Raw genomic sequence first — 23,165 nt, 5'->3', positions numbered from 1 at the left:
ACGACCAGCAAGCTACAGTGCTGGACACCCTATGCCAAACAACTAGCAAGACAGGAACACAGCCCCATCCATGAGCAGAGAGGCTGCCTAAAATCATAATAAGGCCACAGACACCCCAAAATACACCACCAGACGTGGACGTGCCCACCAGAAAGACAAGATCCAGCCTCATCCACCAGAGCTCAGGCACTAGTTCCCTCCACCAGGAAGCCTACACAACCCACTGAACCAACCTTAGACACTGGGGACAGATACCAAAAACAACGGGAACTACGAACCTGCAGCCTGTGAAAAGGAGACCCCAAACACAGTAAGATAAGCAAAATGAGACGACAGAAAAACACACAGCAGATGAAGGAGCAGGGTCAAAATACACCAGACTTAACAAATGAAGAGGAAATAGGTAGTCTACCTGAAAAAGAATTCAGAATAATGATACTAAGGATGATCCAAAATCTTGGAAATAGAATAGACAAAATGCAAAAAACATTTAACAAGGATGTAGAAGAACTAAAGAGGAACCAGGCAATGATGAAAAACACAATAAATGAAATTAAAAATACTCTAGATGGGATCAATAGCAGAATAACTGAGGCAGAAGAAAGGAAAAGTGACCTGGAAGATAAAATGGTGGAAATAACTACTACAGAGCAGGATAAAGAAAAAAGAATGAAAAGAACTGAGGACAGTCTCAGAGACCTCTGGGACAACATTAAACACACCAACATTCGAATTATAGGGATCCCAGAAGAAGAAGAGAAAAAGAAAGGGACTGAGAAAATATTTGAAGAGATTATAGTTGAAAACTTCCCTAATATGGGAAAGGAAATAGTTAATCAAGTCCTGGAAGCACAGAGAGTCCCATACAGGATAAACCCAAGGAGAAACAGGCCAAGACACATATTAATCAAACTGTCAAAAATTAAATATAAGGAAAACATATTAAAGGTAGCAAGGGAAAAACAACAAATAACACACAAGGGAATCCCCATAAGGTTAACATCTGATCTTTCAGCAGAAACTCTGCAAGCCAGAAGGGAGTGGCAGGATATACTTAAAGTGATGAAGGAGAAAAACCTACAACCAAGATTACTCTACCCAGCAAGGATCTCATTCAGATTCTATGGAGAAATTAAAACCCTTACAGACAAGCAAAAGCTGAGAGAGTTCAGCACCACCAAACCAGCTTTACAACAAATGCTAAAGGAACTTCTCTAGGCAAGAAACACGAGAGAAGGAAAACACCTACAATAACAAACTCAAAACATTTAAGAAAATGGGAATAGGAACATACATATCGATAATTACCTTGAATGTAAATGGATTAAATGCTCCCACCAAAAGACACAGGCTGGCTGAATGGATACAAAAACAAGACCCATATATATGCTGTCTACAAGAGACCCACTTCAGACCTAGAGACACATACAGACTGAAAGTGAGGGGATGGAAAAAGATATTTCATGCAAATGGCAATCAAAAGAAAGCTGGAGTAGCAATTCTCATATCAGACAAAATAGACTTTAAAATAAAGACTATTACAAGAGACAAAGAAGGACACTATATAATGATCAAGGGATCGATACAAGAGGAAGGTATAACAATTGTAAATATTTATGCACCCAACATAGGAGCACCTCAATACATAAGGCAAATACTAACAGCCATAAAAGGGGAAATTGACAGCAACACAATTATAGTAGGGGACTTTAACACCCCAGTTTCACCAATGGACAGATCATCCAAAATGAAAATAAATAAGGAAGCACAAGCTTTAAATGATACATTAAACAATATGGACTTAATTGATATTTATAGGACATTCCACCCAAAAACAACAGAATACACATTTTTCTCAAGTGCTCATGGAACATTCTCCAGGATAGATCATATCTTGGGTCACAAATCAAGCCTTGGTAAATTTAAGAAAATTGAAATCGTATCAAGTATCTATTCCGACCACAACGCTATGAGACTAGATATCAATTACAGGAAAAGATCTGTAAAAAATACAACACATGGAGGCTACACAATACATTACTTAATAACGAAGTGATCACTGAAGAAATCAAAGGGGAAATCAAAAAATACCTAGAAACAAATGACAATGGAGATACGACGACCCAAAACCTATGGGACGCAGCAAAAGCAGTGCTAAGAGGGAAGTTTATAGCAATACAAGCCTACCTCAAGAAACAGGAAACATCTCGAATAAACAACCTAACCTTGCACCTAAAGCAATTAGAGAAAGAAGAACAAAAAAACCCCAAAGCCAGCAGAAGGAAAGAAATTATAAAGATCAGGTCAGAAATAAATGAAAAAGAAATGAAGGAAACAATAGTAAAAATCAATGAAACTAAAAGCTGGTTCTTTGAGAAGATAAACAAAATTGATAAACCATTAGCCAAACTCATCAAGAGAAAAAGGGAGAAGACTCAGATCAACAGAATTAGAAATGAAAAAGGAGAAGTAACCACTGACACTGCAGAAATACAAAAGATCATGAGAGATTACTACAAGCAACTCTATGCCAATAAAATGGACAACCTGGAAGAAATGGACAGATTTTTAGAAATGCACAAACTGCCGAGACTGAACCAGGAAGAAATAGAAAATATGAACAGACCAATCACAAGCACTGAAATTGAAACTGTGATTAAAAACCTTCCAACAAACAAAAGCCCAGGACCAGATGGCTTCACAGGTGAATTCTATCAAACATTTAGAGAAGAGCTAACACCTATCCTTCTCAAACTCTTCCAAAATATTGCAGAGGGAGGAACACTCCCAAACTCATTCTACGAGGCCACCATCACCCTGATACCAAAACCAGACAAAGATGTCACAAAGAAAGAAAACTACAGGCCAATATCACTGATGAACATAGATGCAAAAATCCTCAACAAAGTACTAGCAAACAGAATCCAACAGCACATTAAAAGGATCATACACCATGATCAAGTGGGGTTCATCCCAGGAATGCAAGGATTCTTCAGTATACGCAAATCAATCAATGTGATACACCATATTAACAAATTGAAGGAGAAAAACCATATGATCATCTCAATAGATGCAGAGAAAGCTTTCGACAAAATTCAACACCCAATTATGATAAAAGCCCTGCAGAAAGTAGGCATAGAGGGAACTTTCCTAAACATAATAAAGGCCATATATGACAAACCCACAGCCAACATTGTCCTCAATGGTGAAAAACTGAAACGATTTCCACTAAGATCAGGAACAAGACAAGGTTGCCCACTCTCACCACTATTATTCAACATAGTTTTGGAAGTGTTAGCCACAGCAATCAGAGAAGACAAAGAAATAAAAGGAATCGAAATCGGAAAAGAAGAAGTAAAGCTGTCACTATTTGCAGATGACATGATACTATACATAGAGAATCCTAAAGATGCTACCAGAAAACTCCTAGAGCTAATCAATGAATTTGGTAAAGTAGCAGGATACAAAATTAATGCACAGAAATCTCTTGCATTTCTATACACTAATGACAAAAATTCTGAAAGTGAAATTAAGAAAACAGTCCCATTTACCATTGCAAGAAAAAGAATAAAATATCTAGGAATAAACCTACCTAAGGAGACAAAAGACCTGTATGCAGAAAATTATAAGACACTGATGAAAGAAATTAAAGATGATACAAATAGATGGAGAGATATACCATGTTCCTGGATTGGAAGAATCAACATTGTGAAAATGACTCTACTACCCAAAGCAATCTACAGATTCAATGCAATCCCTATCAAACTACCACTGGCATTTTTCACAGAACTAGAACAAACAATTTCACAATTTGTATGGAAACACAAAAGACCCCGAATAGCCAAAGCAATCTTGAGAACGAAAAATGGAGCTGGGGGAATCAAGCTCCCTGACTTCAGACTATATTACAAAGCTTCAGGAATCAAGACAGTTTGGTACTGGCACAAAAACAGAAATATAGATCAATGGAACAGGATAGAAAGCCCAGAGATAAACCCACACACATATGGTCACCTTATCTTTGATAAAGGAGGCAAGCATATACAGTGGAGAAAAGACAGCCTCTTCAATAAGTGGTGCTGGGAAAATTGGACAGGTACATGTAAAAGTATGAAATTAGGACACTCCCTGACACCATGCAGAAAAATAAACTCAAAATGGATGAAAGACCTAAGTGTAAGGGCAGACACTATCAAACTCTTAGAGGAAAACATAGGCAGAACACTCTATGACATACATCACAGCAAGATTCTTTTTGACCCAGCTCCCAGAGAAATGGAAATAAGAACACAAATAAACAAATGGGACCTAATGAAACTTAAAAGCTTTTGCACAGCAAAGGAAACCATAAACAAGACAAAAAGACAACCCTCAGAATGGGAGAAAATATTTGCAAATGAATCAACTGACAAAGGATTAATCTCCAAGATTTACAAGCAGCTCATGCAGCTCAATAACAAAAAAACGAACAACCCAATCCAAAAATGGGCGGAAGACCTAAATAGACATTTCTCCAAAGAAGATATACAGATGGCCTACAGACACATGAAACAATGCTCAACATCATTAATCATTAGAGAAATGCAAATCAAAACTAAATGAGATATCATCTCACACCAGTCAGAATGGCCATCATCAAAAAATCTAGAAACAATAAATGCTGGAGAGGATGTGGAGGAAAGGGAACCCTCTTGCACTGTTGGTGGGAATGTAAATTGATACAGCCACTATGGAGAACAGTATGGAGGTTCCTTAAAAAACTACAAATAGAACTACCATACGACCCAGCAATCCCACTACTGGGCATATACCCTGAGAAAACCATAGGTCAAAAAGAGTCATGTACCAAAATGTTCATTGCAGCTCTATTTACAATAGCCAGGACATGGAAGCAACCTAAATGTCCATCGACAGATGAATGGATAAAGAAGATGTGGCACATATATACAATGGAATATTACTCAGCCATAAAAAGAAATGAAATGGAGGTATTTGTAATGAGGTGGATGGAGTTAGAGTCTGTCATACAGAGTGAAGTAAGTCAGAAAGAGAAAAACAAATACAGTATGCTAACACATATGTACGGAATCTAAGGGGAAAAAAAAAAAAAAGGCCATGAAGAACCTAGTGGCAAGACGGAATAAAGACACAGACCTACTAGAGAATGGACTTGAGGATATGGGGAGGGGGTGAGGTGAGATGTGACAGGGTAAGAGAGTGTCATGGACATATATACACTACCAAATGTAAAATAGATAACTAGTGGGAAGCAGCCGCATAGCACAGGGAGATCAGCTTGGTGCTTTGTGACCACCTAGAGGGGTGGAATGGGGAGGGTGGGAGGGAGGGAGATGCAAGAGGGAAGAGAAATGGGAACATATTGTATATGTATAACTGATTCACTTTGTTATAAAGCAGAAGCTAACACACCATTGTAAGGCAATTATACTTCAATAAAGATGTTTAAAAAAAAAAAAAAAGACTGTATTTAAACTTTCACTTATCCCTAATTCTGTTGATCTTTATAATGTGGGAACTGCTTATACAATTGATATTTCTTTTTTCTCTTTATAATCTGGATTGTTTAGTGTTATTGCAGCTTCTATCACTTCTTACATTTCTGACTTTGGAAAGTCACTTTTCTCTCTGTGCCAAAGTTTTTTAAGTTTTTAAATGATGGAGAATAAACTAATCCCAAAGGTCCTCTCTAGCCTTAGCATTTAATGAGTTAATGAAGTGTAATTTGTTTCCTTTTTCTTTTGTAAAGTTTGAATACCAACAGTACACTTATGCTGCATGGAGCAGAATAGATTGGATTTATTGTTCAGTGACCTCAAAATAGTCAATTTAAGACATACTATTGGGAAATATGTTAAAGAACAAGTTCAGTAAGTGGCAGAGGACTTCCCTGGTGGTGCAGTGGTTAAGAATCCACCTGCCAATGCAGGGGACACGTGTATGATCCCTGGTGCAGGAAGATCCCACATGCAACAGAGTAGCTAAGCCCATACGCCACAACTACTGAGCCTGTGCTCTAGAGTCCGTGAGCAACAACTACTGAGCCCGTGTGCCACAACTACTGAAGCCCACCCGCCCTAGAGCCCATGCTCCGCAGCAAGGAAAGCCACTGCAATTAGAACCCTGCGCACCACAACGCAGAGTAGCCCCCGCTCACTGCAAATAGAGAAGAGCCTGCGCACAGCAACGAAGACCCAACACAGCCAAAAATAAATAAATTTATTAAAAAAAAATGAAGTGTCAGAGTCTGGGGATATTCAGTAACTGTCATTCATGTAGTTTATGAAAAGCATTTGGAAAACTGAACAGCTTTGTATATTCACAGTTGGTATACTTGGCAGGCAGTAAAAGGCACTGGTTAAAAATTTTAAAGCTAGATTTCTTGGATTTGAATCCTGGTTCTACCACTTATTAGCAGTATGACCTTGGGCAAATTACTTAACTTCTCTGTGTCTTAGTTTCTTCATCAGTAAAATGGGGATAAAAATAGAACTTACCTTATAGAGTTGCTATGAAGATTAAATGAGTTTATACATGTAAAGATTCTGGAGTATCTAGAATGGTACAAGATTTATGGTACTCATTATTAGCAATTTTATTTTCATGTTATTATTACATAATCGCATATAGCTAAAATACATTTTGTTATTTTACTTATAATTCTTGCACAAATCTTGAATTTGAGAGCATAGTTTCATGTATATCCAAAAGATATATTGTGTAGATCTGACTATATTATCAATGTTTTATAGCGTTCTGCTATTATTAATAGAGCAAATATTTTATAACTGTTAAATACCGCATTACCATTGGGATTCAGTGCAGTTTTTGGCACAAAGATTATGTGGTTTGAAGCACATCCATAATGAATACCTGTTTTTTAAAGAAGTTGTGAGGTTTCAGGTACACATAGCTGATATATTAAGGTAACTGAAGTTGCTCTAATAATAAACTTAACATTTCCTTAGATCCTATGTAGATTTTGATCTTCTCTCTATTCCATGTTGATTTCAGTAGAATATTGAAATACAAAGAAAGGCAAAGAAAACAGCAGTGTTGACCAAGAATATTGCTATCAGATGAGAATGTTTCAGTGATACATTCTTTCCAGTGCATTTATTTCTCTACTTATCTTGTTTTTTATAACAGGTTTATTTTATGCTTAATTATTCATCATAGGTCTAGAGTCTTTTTTATTAGTTCTTGTATTTTCTATCTGGGAAAATTTTGTGAAGCAGTATATATACTTTACAAATAATTTAAGAACATTTTCACAGTTGTCACTACACTTTTAGATTTTAATTCCAAGTCTTCAATTCAGCTAAAATGGCAATTGTTTTAGAGACTATTTCTTTAATCATTATATGTTTTATCATGCTTCCCTTTTCAGGACCAGAGTTCTGATCAAGCAGGAAAGGAGAAAGCAAAAGGTAAAGAAAATATATTTTTATTGTGTCTCATAGCCTTATGAGAACAGTGATCTTTTGGAGCAATTTTCCAAGGTTAATAAATTCACCTGAGTGAAACTGGAAGACCATCTTTCTTTAGTCTTCTTCCTTCTTGTAAATAGCTTAATTAGCTACCCATTTTGCTCAGGCAGAGAGTTAAGGATCATGATGATTCTTGTTGTCATCTAGTTCCAATATATCCCAAGTCTGATCACTTCTCACTAACTGTACTGTTAGCCCCCGATCCACATCGTTATCTTTTATTGCCCAGAGTACTATAATGACCTTATAACCTATTTCCTACCTTTTTTAGTGTTTTTTTAAAATTATTACATTGATTGTATTACATAGTAAAGTTGAGCATTTATATGCCTTGCAACTGAGCAGTATATATCCCAGAGAAACTTCCACAAGTGTACTTTATGTACATGCTTGTTTGAATCGTTGTTGTTAAGTAGCAAACAAAAAAGAAAGAGAGAAGGAGAAAGAGAGGAAGAAGAAGGACAGGGTACAGGGGAGAGAAAAGGGAGCACCCAAACATTCAGGAGCAGTAGAATGGTTAAGCAAATTGTGGCCTACCCAGGTAATGGTATAGCCATGAACTGTATCATCAGAATGTAATTAATGTAGATGAATCTCAAAAACAGAACGTTGAGCAAGCGCAGCAACTCACAGAAGAATACAAGCAGTGAGATTCCATTTACAAAAAGTTCCAAAACAGTAAAAATATGTTCAAAGGTGGTAAAATTTAAAGAAAAGCAAGGGAGTGATTATGATGTAAGCAGGATATTTGTTAACTCAGTGAAATGATACCTTATTGTAAGTTTAACTTGTATTTTCTTGATTACTAATGAAGCTGCCTATCTTTTCATTCAGGTTTTCTGTTTTTTGGGGTTTTTTTTTAACATCTTTATTGGAGTCTAATTGCTTTACAATGGTGTATTAGTTTCTGTTTTATAACAGAGTGAATCAGCTATACATATACATATATCCCCATATCTCTTCCCTCTTGTGTCTCCAGGTTTTCTGTTTCATGAGGTGCTTTTCCAAGTATTTAAAATTTTTTTTCTTTGGGTTCTTTGTCTTTTTCTTATTGTGTCTTTATACATTTAGGAATTCTTTGTCAGTTATATGTGTACTCCATAGCTTTTATTTTTACTTTCTTAATGATATCTTTGAAGGAAAGTTCTTACTTATAATGTCATTGAATTTATCAAAAAAATTTTTTGCTTTTTCTTTTACTCTTTTGTATTCTATTCTTCACACAGCAGTTAGTATGATTCTTTTTAAAACACAAACCAGAATTTATCATTTCCTTGCTTAAAAGCCTCAATTATTTTTCATTGCTTTTAGAATAAATCTGATTTAAACATATCTAAAAGGACCTGAAGATTCTGCATCCAGCCTGCTTCTCTGACCTTATTTTTTACTACTCGCCCTATTGTTCATTGTATTTCAACCACACTGAGCTTCCTTCTGCCACTCTTCTTCCCTTTCTCTGGAATATTCTCCCTTGAGATAGTTTTATGTCTGGCTTGTCAATCTTGGGTCTCAGCTAAAGTATCTCTTAGACTGGCTTTCTCTGATCACTACATCTAAATAGCTCCCCACCCTCCAGTTACTCTCTCTTCAGTACTCTCTCTTATTCATCACTCTTTTCAAAGTCTGGTATTTTCTTATATATTTCTTGATTCTGTTCTCTTCCCCCACCCCCTATTAACATATATTCATAAAAAAGGGATCTTATCACTTTTATTCATTCTGTATCTCCTGTGCCTAGAATTGTGTGTAACATAGGCACTCAATAACTAAATAATCTATGAATGTAATCTGTACCCAGACTATTTTTCAAAAAATAATCTAACTCTATTTGGATCATTCTTTTGAATATTTATAAGAAAGAAAAAGACTCACGGCCCTTTCCCAAAGTGTTGATCTCTAGTCATGTCACTTTCTTATTCTTTGAAAATTTCATGCCTTCCTTTGTCTCCTCAAGCCTGTCTTCCCCAACCCTGTTCTTTATCCCTTCATACTCATTAGATGACCTTGTCTCATATTTCAAAGGAAATAGAAACTATCAGATGAGAATTATCTGAAATTTCTATCACCAGTTCTATAAATCATCTTATATCTTCAGCCATCTTCTCTTTCCTTCCTGTAACTAAGAAAGTAGTTTCCTTTTGTCAAGGTCTCTCTATCTGTGATCTGGATTCCATTTACTTCTGCTTTCTCAGGGACCTCACTGCATCAATTACTTCACCCCTTTCTTGTATCTTCAGCCATTCTGGGTCAACTGGAGGTTTTGCATCGATATCATACATACTCAATTCTCTCCTGTTGAAACAAGTAAAAGCTCTCTCTGGATCCTTTCCCTTTTCTGCTATGGCCCATCCCTCTTATCTCCTGTTTGCTTCTCAGTACACTCCACTATACAGCTCTTGCTAATGCTGAAATTAAACTTCATGTTGTTCAATTCCAAGGATGTTTTTCAGTCCAACCTACTTTAGTATGTCATTATCTCCTGCAGTTTGCCATTACCTCCATCTTTTCTTTTTGTAGGTGTGTGAGATATAAACAAACCATTCAACACTTCATAAAGTGGACAGTCTCCATTTGGAGAACCGCACACCCCCTTTATCTCGAAACAAGCTCTTACCTTGCTTTCTTCAACACGTTGTCCAGATTCTATTCCTGTCTCTCTAGCTGCTTCTTTTAAATGGCTATTATCAAGTTAAAAATTGATTATTTCCTGAGGTTTTCTAACTATCTTCTAATTATTTTCTATTTGTCTCTACCAAATGAAACTTGATAGAAAAATTGAGCCTAACCTTGTCAGGTAAATCAGTCACATACCTTTGTTCTTTCTGGGAACACAAAGATTAGAGGCTATCATGATATCTAGAGTATGAGGATCCATTCTCTTCAGCACAGTGTCCCCTGAAATAAAGACTTACTTGCTTTGTAGATAGTCGTTGTACTGTTCTTCCTTATTCCTAGAACCTTATATTTCTATACTCTGGCTTACTCTTGACTCATCCATCTACCTTAGAAATAATTTCATAAGAAACCTTCCCTCTCCTTCTCTGCCTGACCTCCCACCACCTACCCATAGGTTGACTACCCTTTTGGGGTAGATCCTATAACATCTCCTATCACATTGTGTTGTAATTATTTGTGTCATTGTCTCTCTCACCATAGTCTTATTCATCACAAAGTATACTGCCTTAAGAAATAACATCTTAATTCTAAAATATCATCAATTATAAGATCCATAGTCAGTTTTTTCAAGGGGAAAAAATATTTACATCCTGAAGGTACTGTCATTTCATTGCTGAACCATACTGTGATCTTTTCTAAGACATTTAAGTCCAATTTGGGATTGCAAATCACTGAAACAAATTATAAACAGATATGTTTATCTATTGTTAATTTTGCATAACAACATGACATTTACTTTGTTGCTTGAGAACTGGTAAGTTTCTTACAATTCTTACAAGTTTTTTACAATCTTAAGTCTAAGTCTACAGTGTAAAAGTCTATTATAATTAATGGTATTCTGAAAGGTTAATGTGAAAGAGCTTTAATTTCTTGGAAAAGCGATACTTCCTCTTTAGTTTTTTTGCCATCTTGGACCTTCCTCATTTTTGATATCTCACATTTATAATAACGTTTATGGCCGTGTATTATGAATTATTAATTTAAGAGAAGATGTTTTCACAATTTGTTATAGTGTTAGTACATAGTAGTTGCTCAATAAATAAATTTTAAATAAATGCCTTTGAACTTGGTAAATTAAGGATATAATCTGAAAGAAAAGAATGAAGATAAGGAAGAATAATTAAGTTCAAACAACCAAGAAGAAAATAAATGCTGGATGAAAAAAGATAATTATGTACAAGTCTGGTTTAAAAAAAAAATGTAGTCATGGAGGTATAACAAAGGGAATTAAATTGCCTTTGGCTGCAGATTATTTCTCACATAGCTGCTTTCCCCCCCCCCTTCTCATCTCAGTTGACTTTTAATGGCACCCAGCTGAGAATATCTTTAAGGATTTTTATATCTATAGAATAGCACACTTTGTAGAAAAACAAATTTTTAGCCTGTCAGATTTGTTTTATCAGATTTTTAAAAACTTTCTACATTCAGATAATTTTTGATACCTGTGAATGGCTTTATAAAGTTCTGTTTTAAAAGTATTACATTTAACAAAAGAAAGATTATAAGAGGCTGTGAAATTTAGACTCTTTAGGCAAACTGCAAGTTATCATGATTGATTTTAATTTGTAAACATATAAAGTGTGTGTCACAAGAATATAAAAATATCAAGTCAATTATTTGATTGTATTATTGCTTTTTATTATTTTTGATTCTGCCTGAAACCATATAGTTGCTGCAATAACTTTTTATTTATAATTACTTTAGGAATATTTTGAAAAGAAAAGGTTAAAATCAAAAATGGAATTACTGGGAGTTTCATCCCCTGTCAAAAATTCTACTGTCAGTTTAGACCTCCTTAACCTGTATATGGTAAATCAGATATCTTGCCAGAAGAAAACACCTGGTAAGTAAGTTTTTCTAATACCATTTTGTTTTGATTCTGATGTGATTATAAGATTTAGTTCTCTAATAAGTGTAATATTAGAACTCAAAGGATGTGGAAAGTAAACTAATTTTAAAACTTGGTTGCCTGGTTAAATAAGATTTGTTAATTTTTGCTTAAAATCTGTTGTTTAATCCATTTACTTTTATTTTTAGGTTAAGTGTTATATAAAATTAATTTTATAAGGTATAGTTAGACTTATTACAGTGCAGCTGTTTCAGTTATTACATTATTCTGTCTAGGCAGATAGTTATCAAAGTTTAGCTAAAGAGCAGGAAATAAATGTATTTACTATCTTATACTATTTAGAGAATTTGTTTGAAAGGAAGAGCTGAAAGGATTTTCGTCTCAATGATCAGTTTCCTATCTCGCAATATGAATAATTTCTTAGGCATTCCTGGGGTATTAACTATGGTCGTCTAATAATTCAAAATAAAGTTCCTTTTGGCATGTACTTTGATTCTTTAAGTAAATAAAAAGTTTAATCAGAGTATTTTTTTCCTCTCTGAAGGGAACTTGTGTCTGATATTTAATTTTTAAAATAAATGCTAAAATGAGAGCTTAAAGAAATAAGAGAGTTCATAAATGATGGATAGAAATTGATCATACTGTTCTTAGTATCCCCTCTTTTCCTTTCTCTGCCGTTTTTGTTTCTCCCTCCACAGATGGCATTTTACACAAGTAAAAAACTTCTACTGTAGTAAAAGTAAATACGTTATTCATGGACTTTGGGAATAAAAGCTTTTGTTGTAAATCTGTTTGTTGAATTTACCTTTTATTTTCTTCACATATAATACAGTGTTATCAACTATAGTCACCACATTTTACACTAGATCTTCAGACCTTAATCATCATACAGCTCAAAGTTTGTGCCCTTTTACCAACCTCTCCCTATTTCCCCTACTTTCCAATCCCCAGCCCCTGGAAACCACTTTTCTACTCTGTGTTTCTATGAGTTTGACATTTTTTTTTTTTAAGATTCTACATGTAAGTGATACCATGCCATAGTTGTCTTTCTCTGTCTGGCTTATTTCACTTAGCATAATGTCTTCAAGGTCCATTCATGTTGTCACAAATGGCAGGATTTTCTTCTTTCTCAGGGCTGAAGAATATTTTATTTTATGTATGTACCACATCTTCTTTATCCATTCATCCATTGACAGACATTTAGGTTGTTTCTATATCTTGGCTATTATGAATAATGCTTCAGTGAACATGGGAGTGCAGATATGTCTTCGAGATCCTTTTTTCATTTCATTTGGCTATATATCCTGGAAGGGGGATTGCTGAATCATGTGGTAGTTCTACTTTTAATTTTTTGAGGAACCTCCATTCTGTTCTCCATAGTGGCCACACCAACTTATATTCCCACCAACAGTGCACAAGGGTTCCCTTTTCTCCACATTCTTGTTAACACTTGTTATCTCTTCTCTTTTTGGTAATAGTCCATCTGACAGGTATGAGAAGATGTCTTATTGTGGTTTTGATTTGCATTTCCCTGATGATTAGTGATGTTGAGCACCTGTTGGCCATTTGTATGTCTTCTTTGGGAAAATGTCTATTCAGGTCCTCTGCCCATTTTAAAATTAGATTGTGTATTTTTTTGCTAATGAGTTATGTGAGTTCTTTATATATGGTGGATATTAACCCCTTATTAGATACATGATTTGCAAATATTTTCTCCCATTCCATAGGTTGCCTTTTCATTTTGTTGATGGTTTCTTTTGCTGTGCAGCAGCTTTTTAGTTTAATGTGGTCTCACTTGTTTATATTTGCTTTAGTTGCTTTTGTTTTGGTGTCAAATCCAAAAAATCATTGCCAAGATGGATGTCAAGGAGCTTACCCTTTATGTTTTCTTCTAGGAGGTTTATGGTTTCGAGTCTTATAATTTTTACTTTTTTTTTTTTGGCCACACTATGTGGCATGCAGGATCTTAGTTCCCAGACCAGGGATCGAACCCTTGCCCCCTGCATTGGGAGTGCGGAGTCTTAACCACTGGAACACCAGAGAAGTCCCTCGGGTCTTATAATTAAGGCTTTAATCCATTTTGAGTTGATTTTTGTGTATGGTGTAAGATAAGGTCCCAGTTTTGTTCTCTTGCATGTGCTGTCCGATGATGAATTTATCTTTATGTATTTTCTTTCTCCCTTACTTTCTTTTCACTTATGCATTCAACATATGTTTACTGAATACCTACCATAAGTATTGTGTTGGATGCTGGGAATAGAATAGAAAGTGACAAGGTTGGGACACGATACCCCAAAATATGACACCTTGGCATTTTGAATATTTTAAGCTGAAGGAATTTGAGAAGCAGCATGTGCAGGAAGGATTCTCATGTGAGAGGTACCCTATACCTGGAGGAAAGGAGCATCTTTATCTCCAAGACAGAGGGGCACTGAGAGGAATCTAAATGAACAGGACTGCTGTTTCCCCCAGTTTACTACACTTTGCTCATACCCTTTTTTTGTCCTGTCACATTCTTCATGACTTTCCATTGTTCATCAAACCTAGCATTAAAATGCTCAGGTTTAAACACTTCTTTGGGTCTTCATTTTCTTTTGAAGTTTTCTATGTAAAACTTATATTAAATAAGTTTGTATGCTTTCCTCTTGTTAATCCCTGTTTTGTTACAGGGTCCCCAGCTGGGAGTTTAGAAAGGTAGAGGATAGAGATATTTTTACTCTCCTACAAAAGCAAGACTTTATTAGTGAGGACTCATGGCTGCAAACAACAGACATTTAAAAATATATACTTATTTAATGTTATGAACTGAATGTTTGTGTCCACCCCCCCTCCAAACTCATATGTTGAAATCTTAATACCTAATGTGATGATTCAGGAGGGACATTTAGGAGGTGATAATGTCATGAGGATGGAGCCCTCATAGATAGCATTGTACCCTTATTAAAGAGACCCCAGAGAGCTCTCTCTCCCTTTCTACCATCTGAAGGCACAGTGAGAAGATGGCTCTCTGTGAAACAGGAAGCAGGCCCTCACCAGACACCACATCTGCCAGTGCCTTGATCTTGGACTTCGCAGCCTCCAGACTGAGAAATAAATTACTGTTGTTTATAATCCACCCAGACTATGGTATTCTGTTACAGCAGCCTTGAATGGACCAAGCCACTTAACTAAAAGGAAGGGCTGTGGTGCAGCTGGGCCTCAGAGACTGCTTAAATCAGGGACTTGAATACAGCCAAGATTCTTTCTCACTTCAGATATTAGCTTCATTCTCTCAGACTGTCTTAATCATTGAGGCTTAAAACATTACCTTAAAACACTAATATTGCTCATCTCTCCTAGTTTTGCTACCAGGGAAATACTGAGGTTTGTTTCTCTGGTTCTGAACTTTAAAAAATTCCACTGGAGGGATGTTGCCTTGCCCTACTGGTGCCAGGGCCCAGCACTGGAACAATTACTTATTTTTTAAACTTTTTATTTTATACTGGAGTATAGCCAATTAACAATGTTGTGATAGTTTCAGGTGCACAGCAAAGCGACTCAAACCTACATATACATATATCCATTCTCCCCCAGGCTCCCGTCCCATCCACACTGCCATGCAACAATTACTTATAACCAGAGGGAACAATTATTAATTCTTCTTGGGTCAGATGGGTACCCATTATTTTTTCCAGAAAGGCAGGGTTTTATAACATAGAAAGTCTCCACTAGAACTACATAGTTGGTGCATGTGTAAAAGCATTTCACAGAAAAAAAGAGTTGTCAAAAGTACTGAACGGACAAAATAGAGACTTCTTCTATAAAGAGAGACAAGGATTCTGCTCTATAAAGTTTAAAAATCTAGTGAGAGAAATAGAGTTAATCAAGTACTACAAACTATGGTAAGTGCTATAATAGAGGACTTATATAGTGCTATGGGAATGTATCAGACAACATCTGATATAGTCTGGGGGTCAGGGAAGTCTTGGAGGAAGAAAAAAATAGAAGTGAATAAGTAGAGCCCCTTTCAGGAGGAATATATAAGATGATGAAGAAAAAGAGATGATTTGACTTACTATGATAGTATTGTAATGACTTCTAGCATATATATCAATAGAATGTAGGTGGTTTCAGTAAATTTCTAAAATGTACATTTATTTAATGAACATAGTATATCAAACAATGCTTTTAAAAGATTTTATTATTCTTATAATTTTTTATAAATTGTAATTGTAATTTTTTTCATTATAGAAACTGTGAGAAAACCAATCCACGTGAATATGAATAGAGACATAAAAATGCCTCTAAGAAAGCATGATATAGAACTTCCAATGTCGCCTCACTGTGTACCGTCTAACCTCTGCATTGATGATGTAGAAAACAAGTAGGTTTTAGCTAAGTTGTATATTATTAGGTATTTAAATGGATTATTATCAACACTCTTTTATTCATTGGAAAATGTACAAAGGATTTATCCTTCTAAGCTTCAGTTTTTATTTGTTCAGCTGTTATAATATTATTAAACTATTAAGACCTTTATCAAATGACCAAATGTCCACGCTAAGTTTTTTGTACACAGTTTCACTTTCTTTATCATAAAAATGTCTCTCTTATAATAATATAATTTTTAGAAAACTCAGTAATATTATGACCCTGGAATGAAGAGAGTTACTAAGAATTCCATATGTTTTCAAGTATTTGTGTAGAACCGTATGAATTTTAAGTAGATATAAAAAGATGGTCAATTTTATTGCCAGCTATATTTTTAACCTTAAAATTTTATTTTTGTTAGTATATACTCTCAAAGACTAAGCAGCAAGGAAGAATTTGATCCAGTTCAGGTGAGGTTTTTTTTTTAATTTTATTAATTATTTTGACAATTGTGACATGCCACTAAATGATATAAATTTTTCAAATACTGGAGAAAATTATAGTCCTTAAAATTATTCTTTTAAAAGTTTTTAATGTAAGGAACCTATACCTTAAGAATATTTTAACTGATTGCTTATGAGAAACAATTTGGAGTTCTGGTAAGGTAGACTAGGCCTACGTGTGCATAACATTTGATTCTGCTTGTTACTGACAAACTACAAAGGATAATTCATTTGGAGATTCCTACTTTGGGTTCATGTGATCATCGAGCAATTCATCTCTTCAAACATAGTGATCAGATTATTTTATTTTACATCAAATTGTGATTTTCAATATTCACATTGTTCCTAAGGTTATTTTTTAAAGTATTGCAAATGATTATTTTTTAGCAAATAAATTATTTTTAATTTAAACATTTTTATTTTTTTAAATTGAAGTATAGTTGATTTGCATGTCATGTTAGTTTCAGGTGTACAGCACAGTGATTCAGTTATATATATATATGTATATATGTGTATATATATATATTCTCTTTCAGATTCTTTTCCCTCATAGGTTATTACAAAATATTGAGTGTATTTTTCTGTGCTATACAGTAGGACTTGTTGATTATCCATTCTGTATATACTAGTGTTTATACATTAATTCCAACTTCTTAATTTATCCCCCCCTCCCTTTCCACTTTGGTAACTGTAAGTTTGTTTTCTATGTCTGTGGGCCTATTTCTGTTTTGTAGATAAGTTCATTTGTGTCTTTTTTTTTTAATTCCACACATAAGCTATATCTTATGATATTTGTCTCTCTCTGTCTGACTTCACTTAGTCTGGTAATCTCTAGGTCTATCCATGTTGCTGCAAAAGACATTATTTCATTCTTTTTTATGGCTGAGTAATATTCCATTGTAACTATAAACCACATCTTCTTTATCCATTCATCTATTGGTAGACGTTTAGGTTGCTTCCACATCTTAGCTATTGTAAATAGTGCTGCAAAGAACGTTTGGGTGCATGTAGCTTTTCGAATTATGGTTTTCCCCAGATACATGCCCAGGAGTAGGATTGCAGGATCATATGGTAGCTCTATTTTTAGTTTTTAAGGAACCTTCATACTGTTCTCCAAAGTGGCTGTACCAATTTACATTCCCACCAACAGTGTGTAGAAGGGTTCCCTTTTCTCCACACCCTCTCCAGTATTTATTGTTTGTAGACTTTTTAATGGCCATTCTGACCAGTGTTGGGGTGATGCCTCATTGTAGTTTTGATTTTCATTTCTCAAATAATTAGCAATGTTGAGCATCTTTTCATGTGTCTTTTGTCTACCTGTATGTCTTCTTTGGAGAAATGTCTATTTAGATCTACTACCAAGTTTTTGATAGGTTATTTGTTTTTTTGCTATTGAGCTGTATGAGCTGTTCGTATATTTTGGAAATTAATCCCTTGTCAGTCGCATCACTTGCAAATATTTTCTCCCATTCTGTAGGTTGTCTTTTGATTTTTTTATGGTTTCCTTTGCTGCAAAAGCGTTTAAGTTTAATTAGATCCCATTTGTTTATTTTTGTTTTTATTTCCATTATTCCAAGAGATGGATCCAAAAAGATATCACTGTGATTTATGTCAAAGAGTGTTCTGCCTATGTTTTCCTCTAGGAGTTTTATAGTATCCAATCTTACATTTAGGTCTTTAATCCATTTTGAGTTTATTTTTTACATTGTATTAGAGAATGTTCTAATTTAATTCTTTTACATGTAGCTATCCAGGTTCCCCAGCACCACTTATTGAAGAGACTGTCTTTTCTCCCTTTGTCATAGATTAATTAGCCATAGGTGCCTGAGCTTTCTATCCTGTTCCATTGATCTATATGTCTGTTTTTGTGCCAGTATCATATGTTTTGATTACTGTAGCTTTGTAGTCTGAAGTCAGGGAGCCTGATTACTCCAGCTCTGTTTTTCTTTCTCAAGATTGCTTTGGCAGTTTGGGGTCTTTTGTGTTTCCATACAGATTTTAAAAATTTTGTTCTAATTCTGTGAAAAATTCCATTGGTAATTTGGTAGGGATGACATTGAATCTGTAGATTGCCTTGGACAGTGCAGTCATTTTAACAACATTAATTCTTCCAATCCAGGAACACGGTGTATCTTTCCAACTGTTTGTGTCACCTTCAGTTTCTTTCATCAGTGTCTTATAGTTTTCAGGTACAGGTCTTTTGCCTCCTTAGGTCAGTTTATTCCTAGATATTTTAATCTTTGTGATGCGATGGTAAATGGGATTGTTTCCTTAATTTCTCTTTCTGATCTTTCATTGTTAGCATATAGAAATGGAACAGATTTCTATGTATTAATTTTGTATCCTGCAGCTTTACCGAATTCACTGATGAGCTCTAGTAGTTTTCTGGTAGCATCTTTAGAATTTTCTATGTATAGTGTCATGTCATGTGCAGTGACAGTTTTACTTCCTGTTTTCCAGTTTGGATTCCTTTTATTTCTTTTTCTTCTATGATTGCCATGGCTAGGACTTCTAAAACTGTGTTGAATAAATATCATATGATATAGCATATGTTTGGAACTTTAAAAAAAAGACAGAAACTGTGTCCACAAGAGTGGACATTCTTGTCTTGTTCCTGATCTTAGAGGAAATGCTTTCAGCTTTTCACTGTTGAGTATGATGTTATCTGTGGGTTTGTCATATATGGCCATTATTATGTTGAGGTATGTTCCCTCTATGACCACTTTTTGGAGAGTTTTTATCATAAAGGGTTGTTGAATTTTATCAAAAGCTTTTTCTGTATTTGTTGAGATGATCATATGGTTTTTATTCTTCAGTTTGTTAATGTGGTGTATCACGCTGATTAATTTGTGGATATTGAAAAATCCTTGCATCCCTGGTATAAATCCCGCTTGATCATAGTGTATGATCCTTTTAATGTGTTGTTGGATTCGATTTGCCAATATTTTGTTGAGGATTTTTGTATCCAAGTTCATCAGTGATATTGGCCTGTAATTTTCTTTTTTGGAGGTATCTTTGGTTTCTGTATCAGGGTGATGGTGGCCTCATAGAATGAGTTCAAAGTGTTCCTTTCTCTGCAATTTTTTGGAATGGTTTCGGAAGGGTAGATGTTAACTCTTCTCTAAATATTTGGCAAAATTCTCCTGTTAAGTCATCTGGTCCTGGACTTTTGTTTGTTGGGAGTTTTTAAATCACAGATTCAATTTCAGTACTTATGATTGGTCTGTCATATTTTCTATTTCTTCTTGGTTCAGTCTTGGGAGATTGTATCTGTCTAAGAATTTGTACATTCCTTCTAGGTTGTCCATTTTCTTGGCATATAGTTGTTTGTAGCAGTCTCTTTTGGTCCTTTGTATTTCTGTGGTGTTGGTTGTAACTTCTTTTTCATTGCTCATTTTATTGCTTTGGGTGCTCTCCCCTTTTTCTTTATGAGTCTGGCTAAAGGTTTATCAATTTTGTTTAGCTTTTCAAAGGACCAACTTTTAATTCCATTGATCTTTTCTATTGTTTTCTTGGTCTCTATCCCATTTATTTCTGCTCTGATCTTTATGATTTTTTTTCCTTCTACTAACTTTGGGTTTTGTTTGTTCTTCGCTCTGTAGTTGCTTCAGGTGTAAGGTTAGGTTGTTTGAGGTTTTTCTTGTTTTCTGAAGTAAGCTTGTATCACTATACACTTCCCTCTTAGAACTACTTTTAGCAAATAAAATTTTAATCAATTAGAAAATGCACAGATTGTGATTAAAGCTTGAAATATTAAGGTCTAAGGCTATATTATTACCCTTTTTTTCCTTTGAATTGCTAAAGTTATACTAGAGAAAGGTAACAACAGTGATACTAAAATCTCTTGGAAATCTTTTCACCTGTAATGTGGGTTAATGAAACTCAGGTTTCCCGTCTTTAGGAGATGGCATGTAGGAGAATGGGGCTTGAGGATGGAGGGGACCAAGTGTGATAAAGGCAAATGAAAAGGAACTCTTAAGTATAATCTTAGTTGATAACCTCTCTTGTCTTAATAAGTCTTGTCCATTACTGATGGGCTTGCCTTTCCTTGGGACTTTTTCTGCAACCCATGACCTTTTTGCACTTCTATTTTCACTTTTATCTTCTCTGGTTTTTACATTTTGACAAATCAAATGATTGTATCTTCTTTCATATAGTCATCACAAGTCATGGACTCATATAGAATGCTTGAACCTCAATTCAACAGAACAGAAAACTGCAGTTTCACTCCACCATCTTTTTCAGCTGAATTATCTTCCAATAGAAATATTACAGAACTAAATTTCATTCCCAGAATAGCACCTAGTCTTCAGAAAGTTGCATATGAAGAGAAGCAGAATGAACAGGTATCTTTGGATCACGAGTTCTTAGCATTTTGATATTATTATATTTTTATGATATATTCTTTTCTCTTTTTATAGATTTAAAAATATTAGTTGTGAATTGCTATAGATATAGCTAAAATAAGATATAAATTAAGTGTAATAGTTCCTCAAAGGTCAAAAACTTAATTCTCTGCACTGTAGAAGATTATGAATCCAAAAACTGGAGTGTTCTTTAAAAATCTTTGAAAAAAATCATTTTTTATAAAATTGATAGTGAAATTGAAAATCGTTCAGTGTGTTATATAGTAGTATGATTGTAATCACAGTAAATAGCTAGTTGGTGATGTCATGGTGGCCCGGTAGACATGTTATGGAAAGGCTCTTGTGAATAGCAGTACATAATCTCAGTGATATCATAGTAGCCTGTTAAAGTATGAGTTGTGATGGCTTGATTCTTTTTACAATTTGTCAGATGACAACTGGTTATATGCACTTCAATTATAATTATACAAATATATTTATATAGAGATGTATAGTGCTAAAATATTGTTCAATCATTGTGTGCTCTAAAGTAAAAATATGAAAATGTCCAAAATTTAAAATTCTGAAATATATCTGCCATAGAACATACCAAGAAATGATTTTTTATTAAATTTATATAGAGTTTAAAAATAAAATTATTAAAGATTACTAATGTATAATGATAGGAAAATGATTATATAAACACTGTCTTATTAACAGGAATATTTAGTTTTGAATTTCTCCCATTTTTAGCATGCAGTAGTTTTATGCCATATTTATGTATTTATTATTTTTAAATTAATTTATAATTATAAATTTATAAATTATAGTTATATATCATGCTATATTATAGTTACATATAATATATAACATGATTCAATTTTATTAAAGTATGTTTTCTGTTTTTCAGAAAAGAGAAAATGAAGTATTATGTTTCAGTGATATGTGTTAGCCTTATTAATTTGAGGACCCAATAATTTTTGAAAGATGCAGTGAAAAACATCCAATTACCCATTCAGTTTGTATTTTACAAGACTAAAACTTGCATCCTAGATCAGCTTATAACTCATCCTTATTCTGTTAAATAGTTTATAGGCTAGAGAATGAAATGCTCTGTAATCTCCTACTTATAGACTGCAGGTTAGTGATTATCTCCAGAGGGGTAAATAATGTTATTCTTAATAGGACAGAAGAGAAAAAGAGAGTTTAATGTCCCTGTCCAGGGCATATTGTCACATTGTGACCTTTTAATGAAGTATTTAATAGTTTATTTGGAGGGATTTCAAGAAAAGTGAGAAGAATTAAAATGAAATTATATGATACAAAAGAAAATGAGTTGAAAAAAACATGTTAGAAGAAAAAGTGGTCTGGGGCTCACTTCTCACTTCCCTAGAGAAGTAGTATTTGAGCCCATATATAATATACCCTTCTCTTTTGATTTGTTTATTTGTTTCTCACTTCAAGGGATGCACCTTTGTCTCTGCACCTCTGACACTGTCTCTCTGAGGCTGAGATGTGAGATGTATTATTAGACTTTATTTTCAGCTCTCCCTCACTTCAGACCTTTTTTTTTTTAAGACTTTCAGTATCTCTTTTTGTCTCCCCCTCTTTTTTTCCTATTTCTGTCACTGATTGTCTTTGGACTTGTCATTTCTATGTTTGATGACTTGTAGATAAATATATACTACAGATATAAACTATTATTGCTGGATAGATTAGTGCTGAGCCAATACAATATCTTATATTTATATGGTACTTTCCACATTAATAAATGGATTATCTCAACTGCTTTTCACAACAGTCTTCCAACACTTTCCCCATTTTGTATTCAATGATATTGGTATTTGGAAATATTAAAGTAGCAGTCTAAAATTACTCAGTAAATGGAAAAACTGAGATAAGTACAGCTGTTTTCTTGGGAGAGATCATGTAT

At 34.4% G+C, this 23,165-nt stretch overlaps 1 protein-coding gene and 1 long non-coding RNA gene across 2 annotated transcripts in view; both read left to right on the top strand.

The window, feature by feature from the left end:
* Positions 1-23,165, top strand: part of LOC309640502 — an 875,392-nt gene that overhangs the window by 228,219 nt on the left and 624,008 nt on the right. The gene's annotated exons all lie outside the window — the stretch shown is intronic.
* Positions 5,485-23,165, top strand: part of REDIC1 (regulator of DNA class I crossover intermediates 1) — an 85,599-nt gene continuing 67,918 nt past the window's right edge. Inside the window, 4 exon segments of the mRNA XM_082419254.1 lie at positions 5,485-7,448; positions 11,889-12,027; positions 16,264-16,396; positions 16,805-16,853. Of these exon segments, the coding sequence (XP_082275380.1) occupies positions 7,383-7,448; positions 11,889-12,027; positions 16,264-16,396; positions 16,805-16,853 (387 nt within the window). The 5' untranslated portion in view covers positions 5,485-7,382.

This window comes from Balaenoptera physalus (assembly GCF_965194825.1).
Source record: "Balaenoptera physalus genome assembly, chromosome: 13".
Lineage (NCBI taxonomy): Eukaryota > Metazoa > Chordata > Mammalia > Artiodactyla > Balaenopteridae > Balaenoptera > Balaenoptera physalus.
Note: the sequence above shows the minus strand (reverse complement) of the source record. Positions and strands in the feature narration are given on the sequence as shown.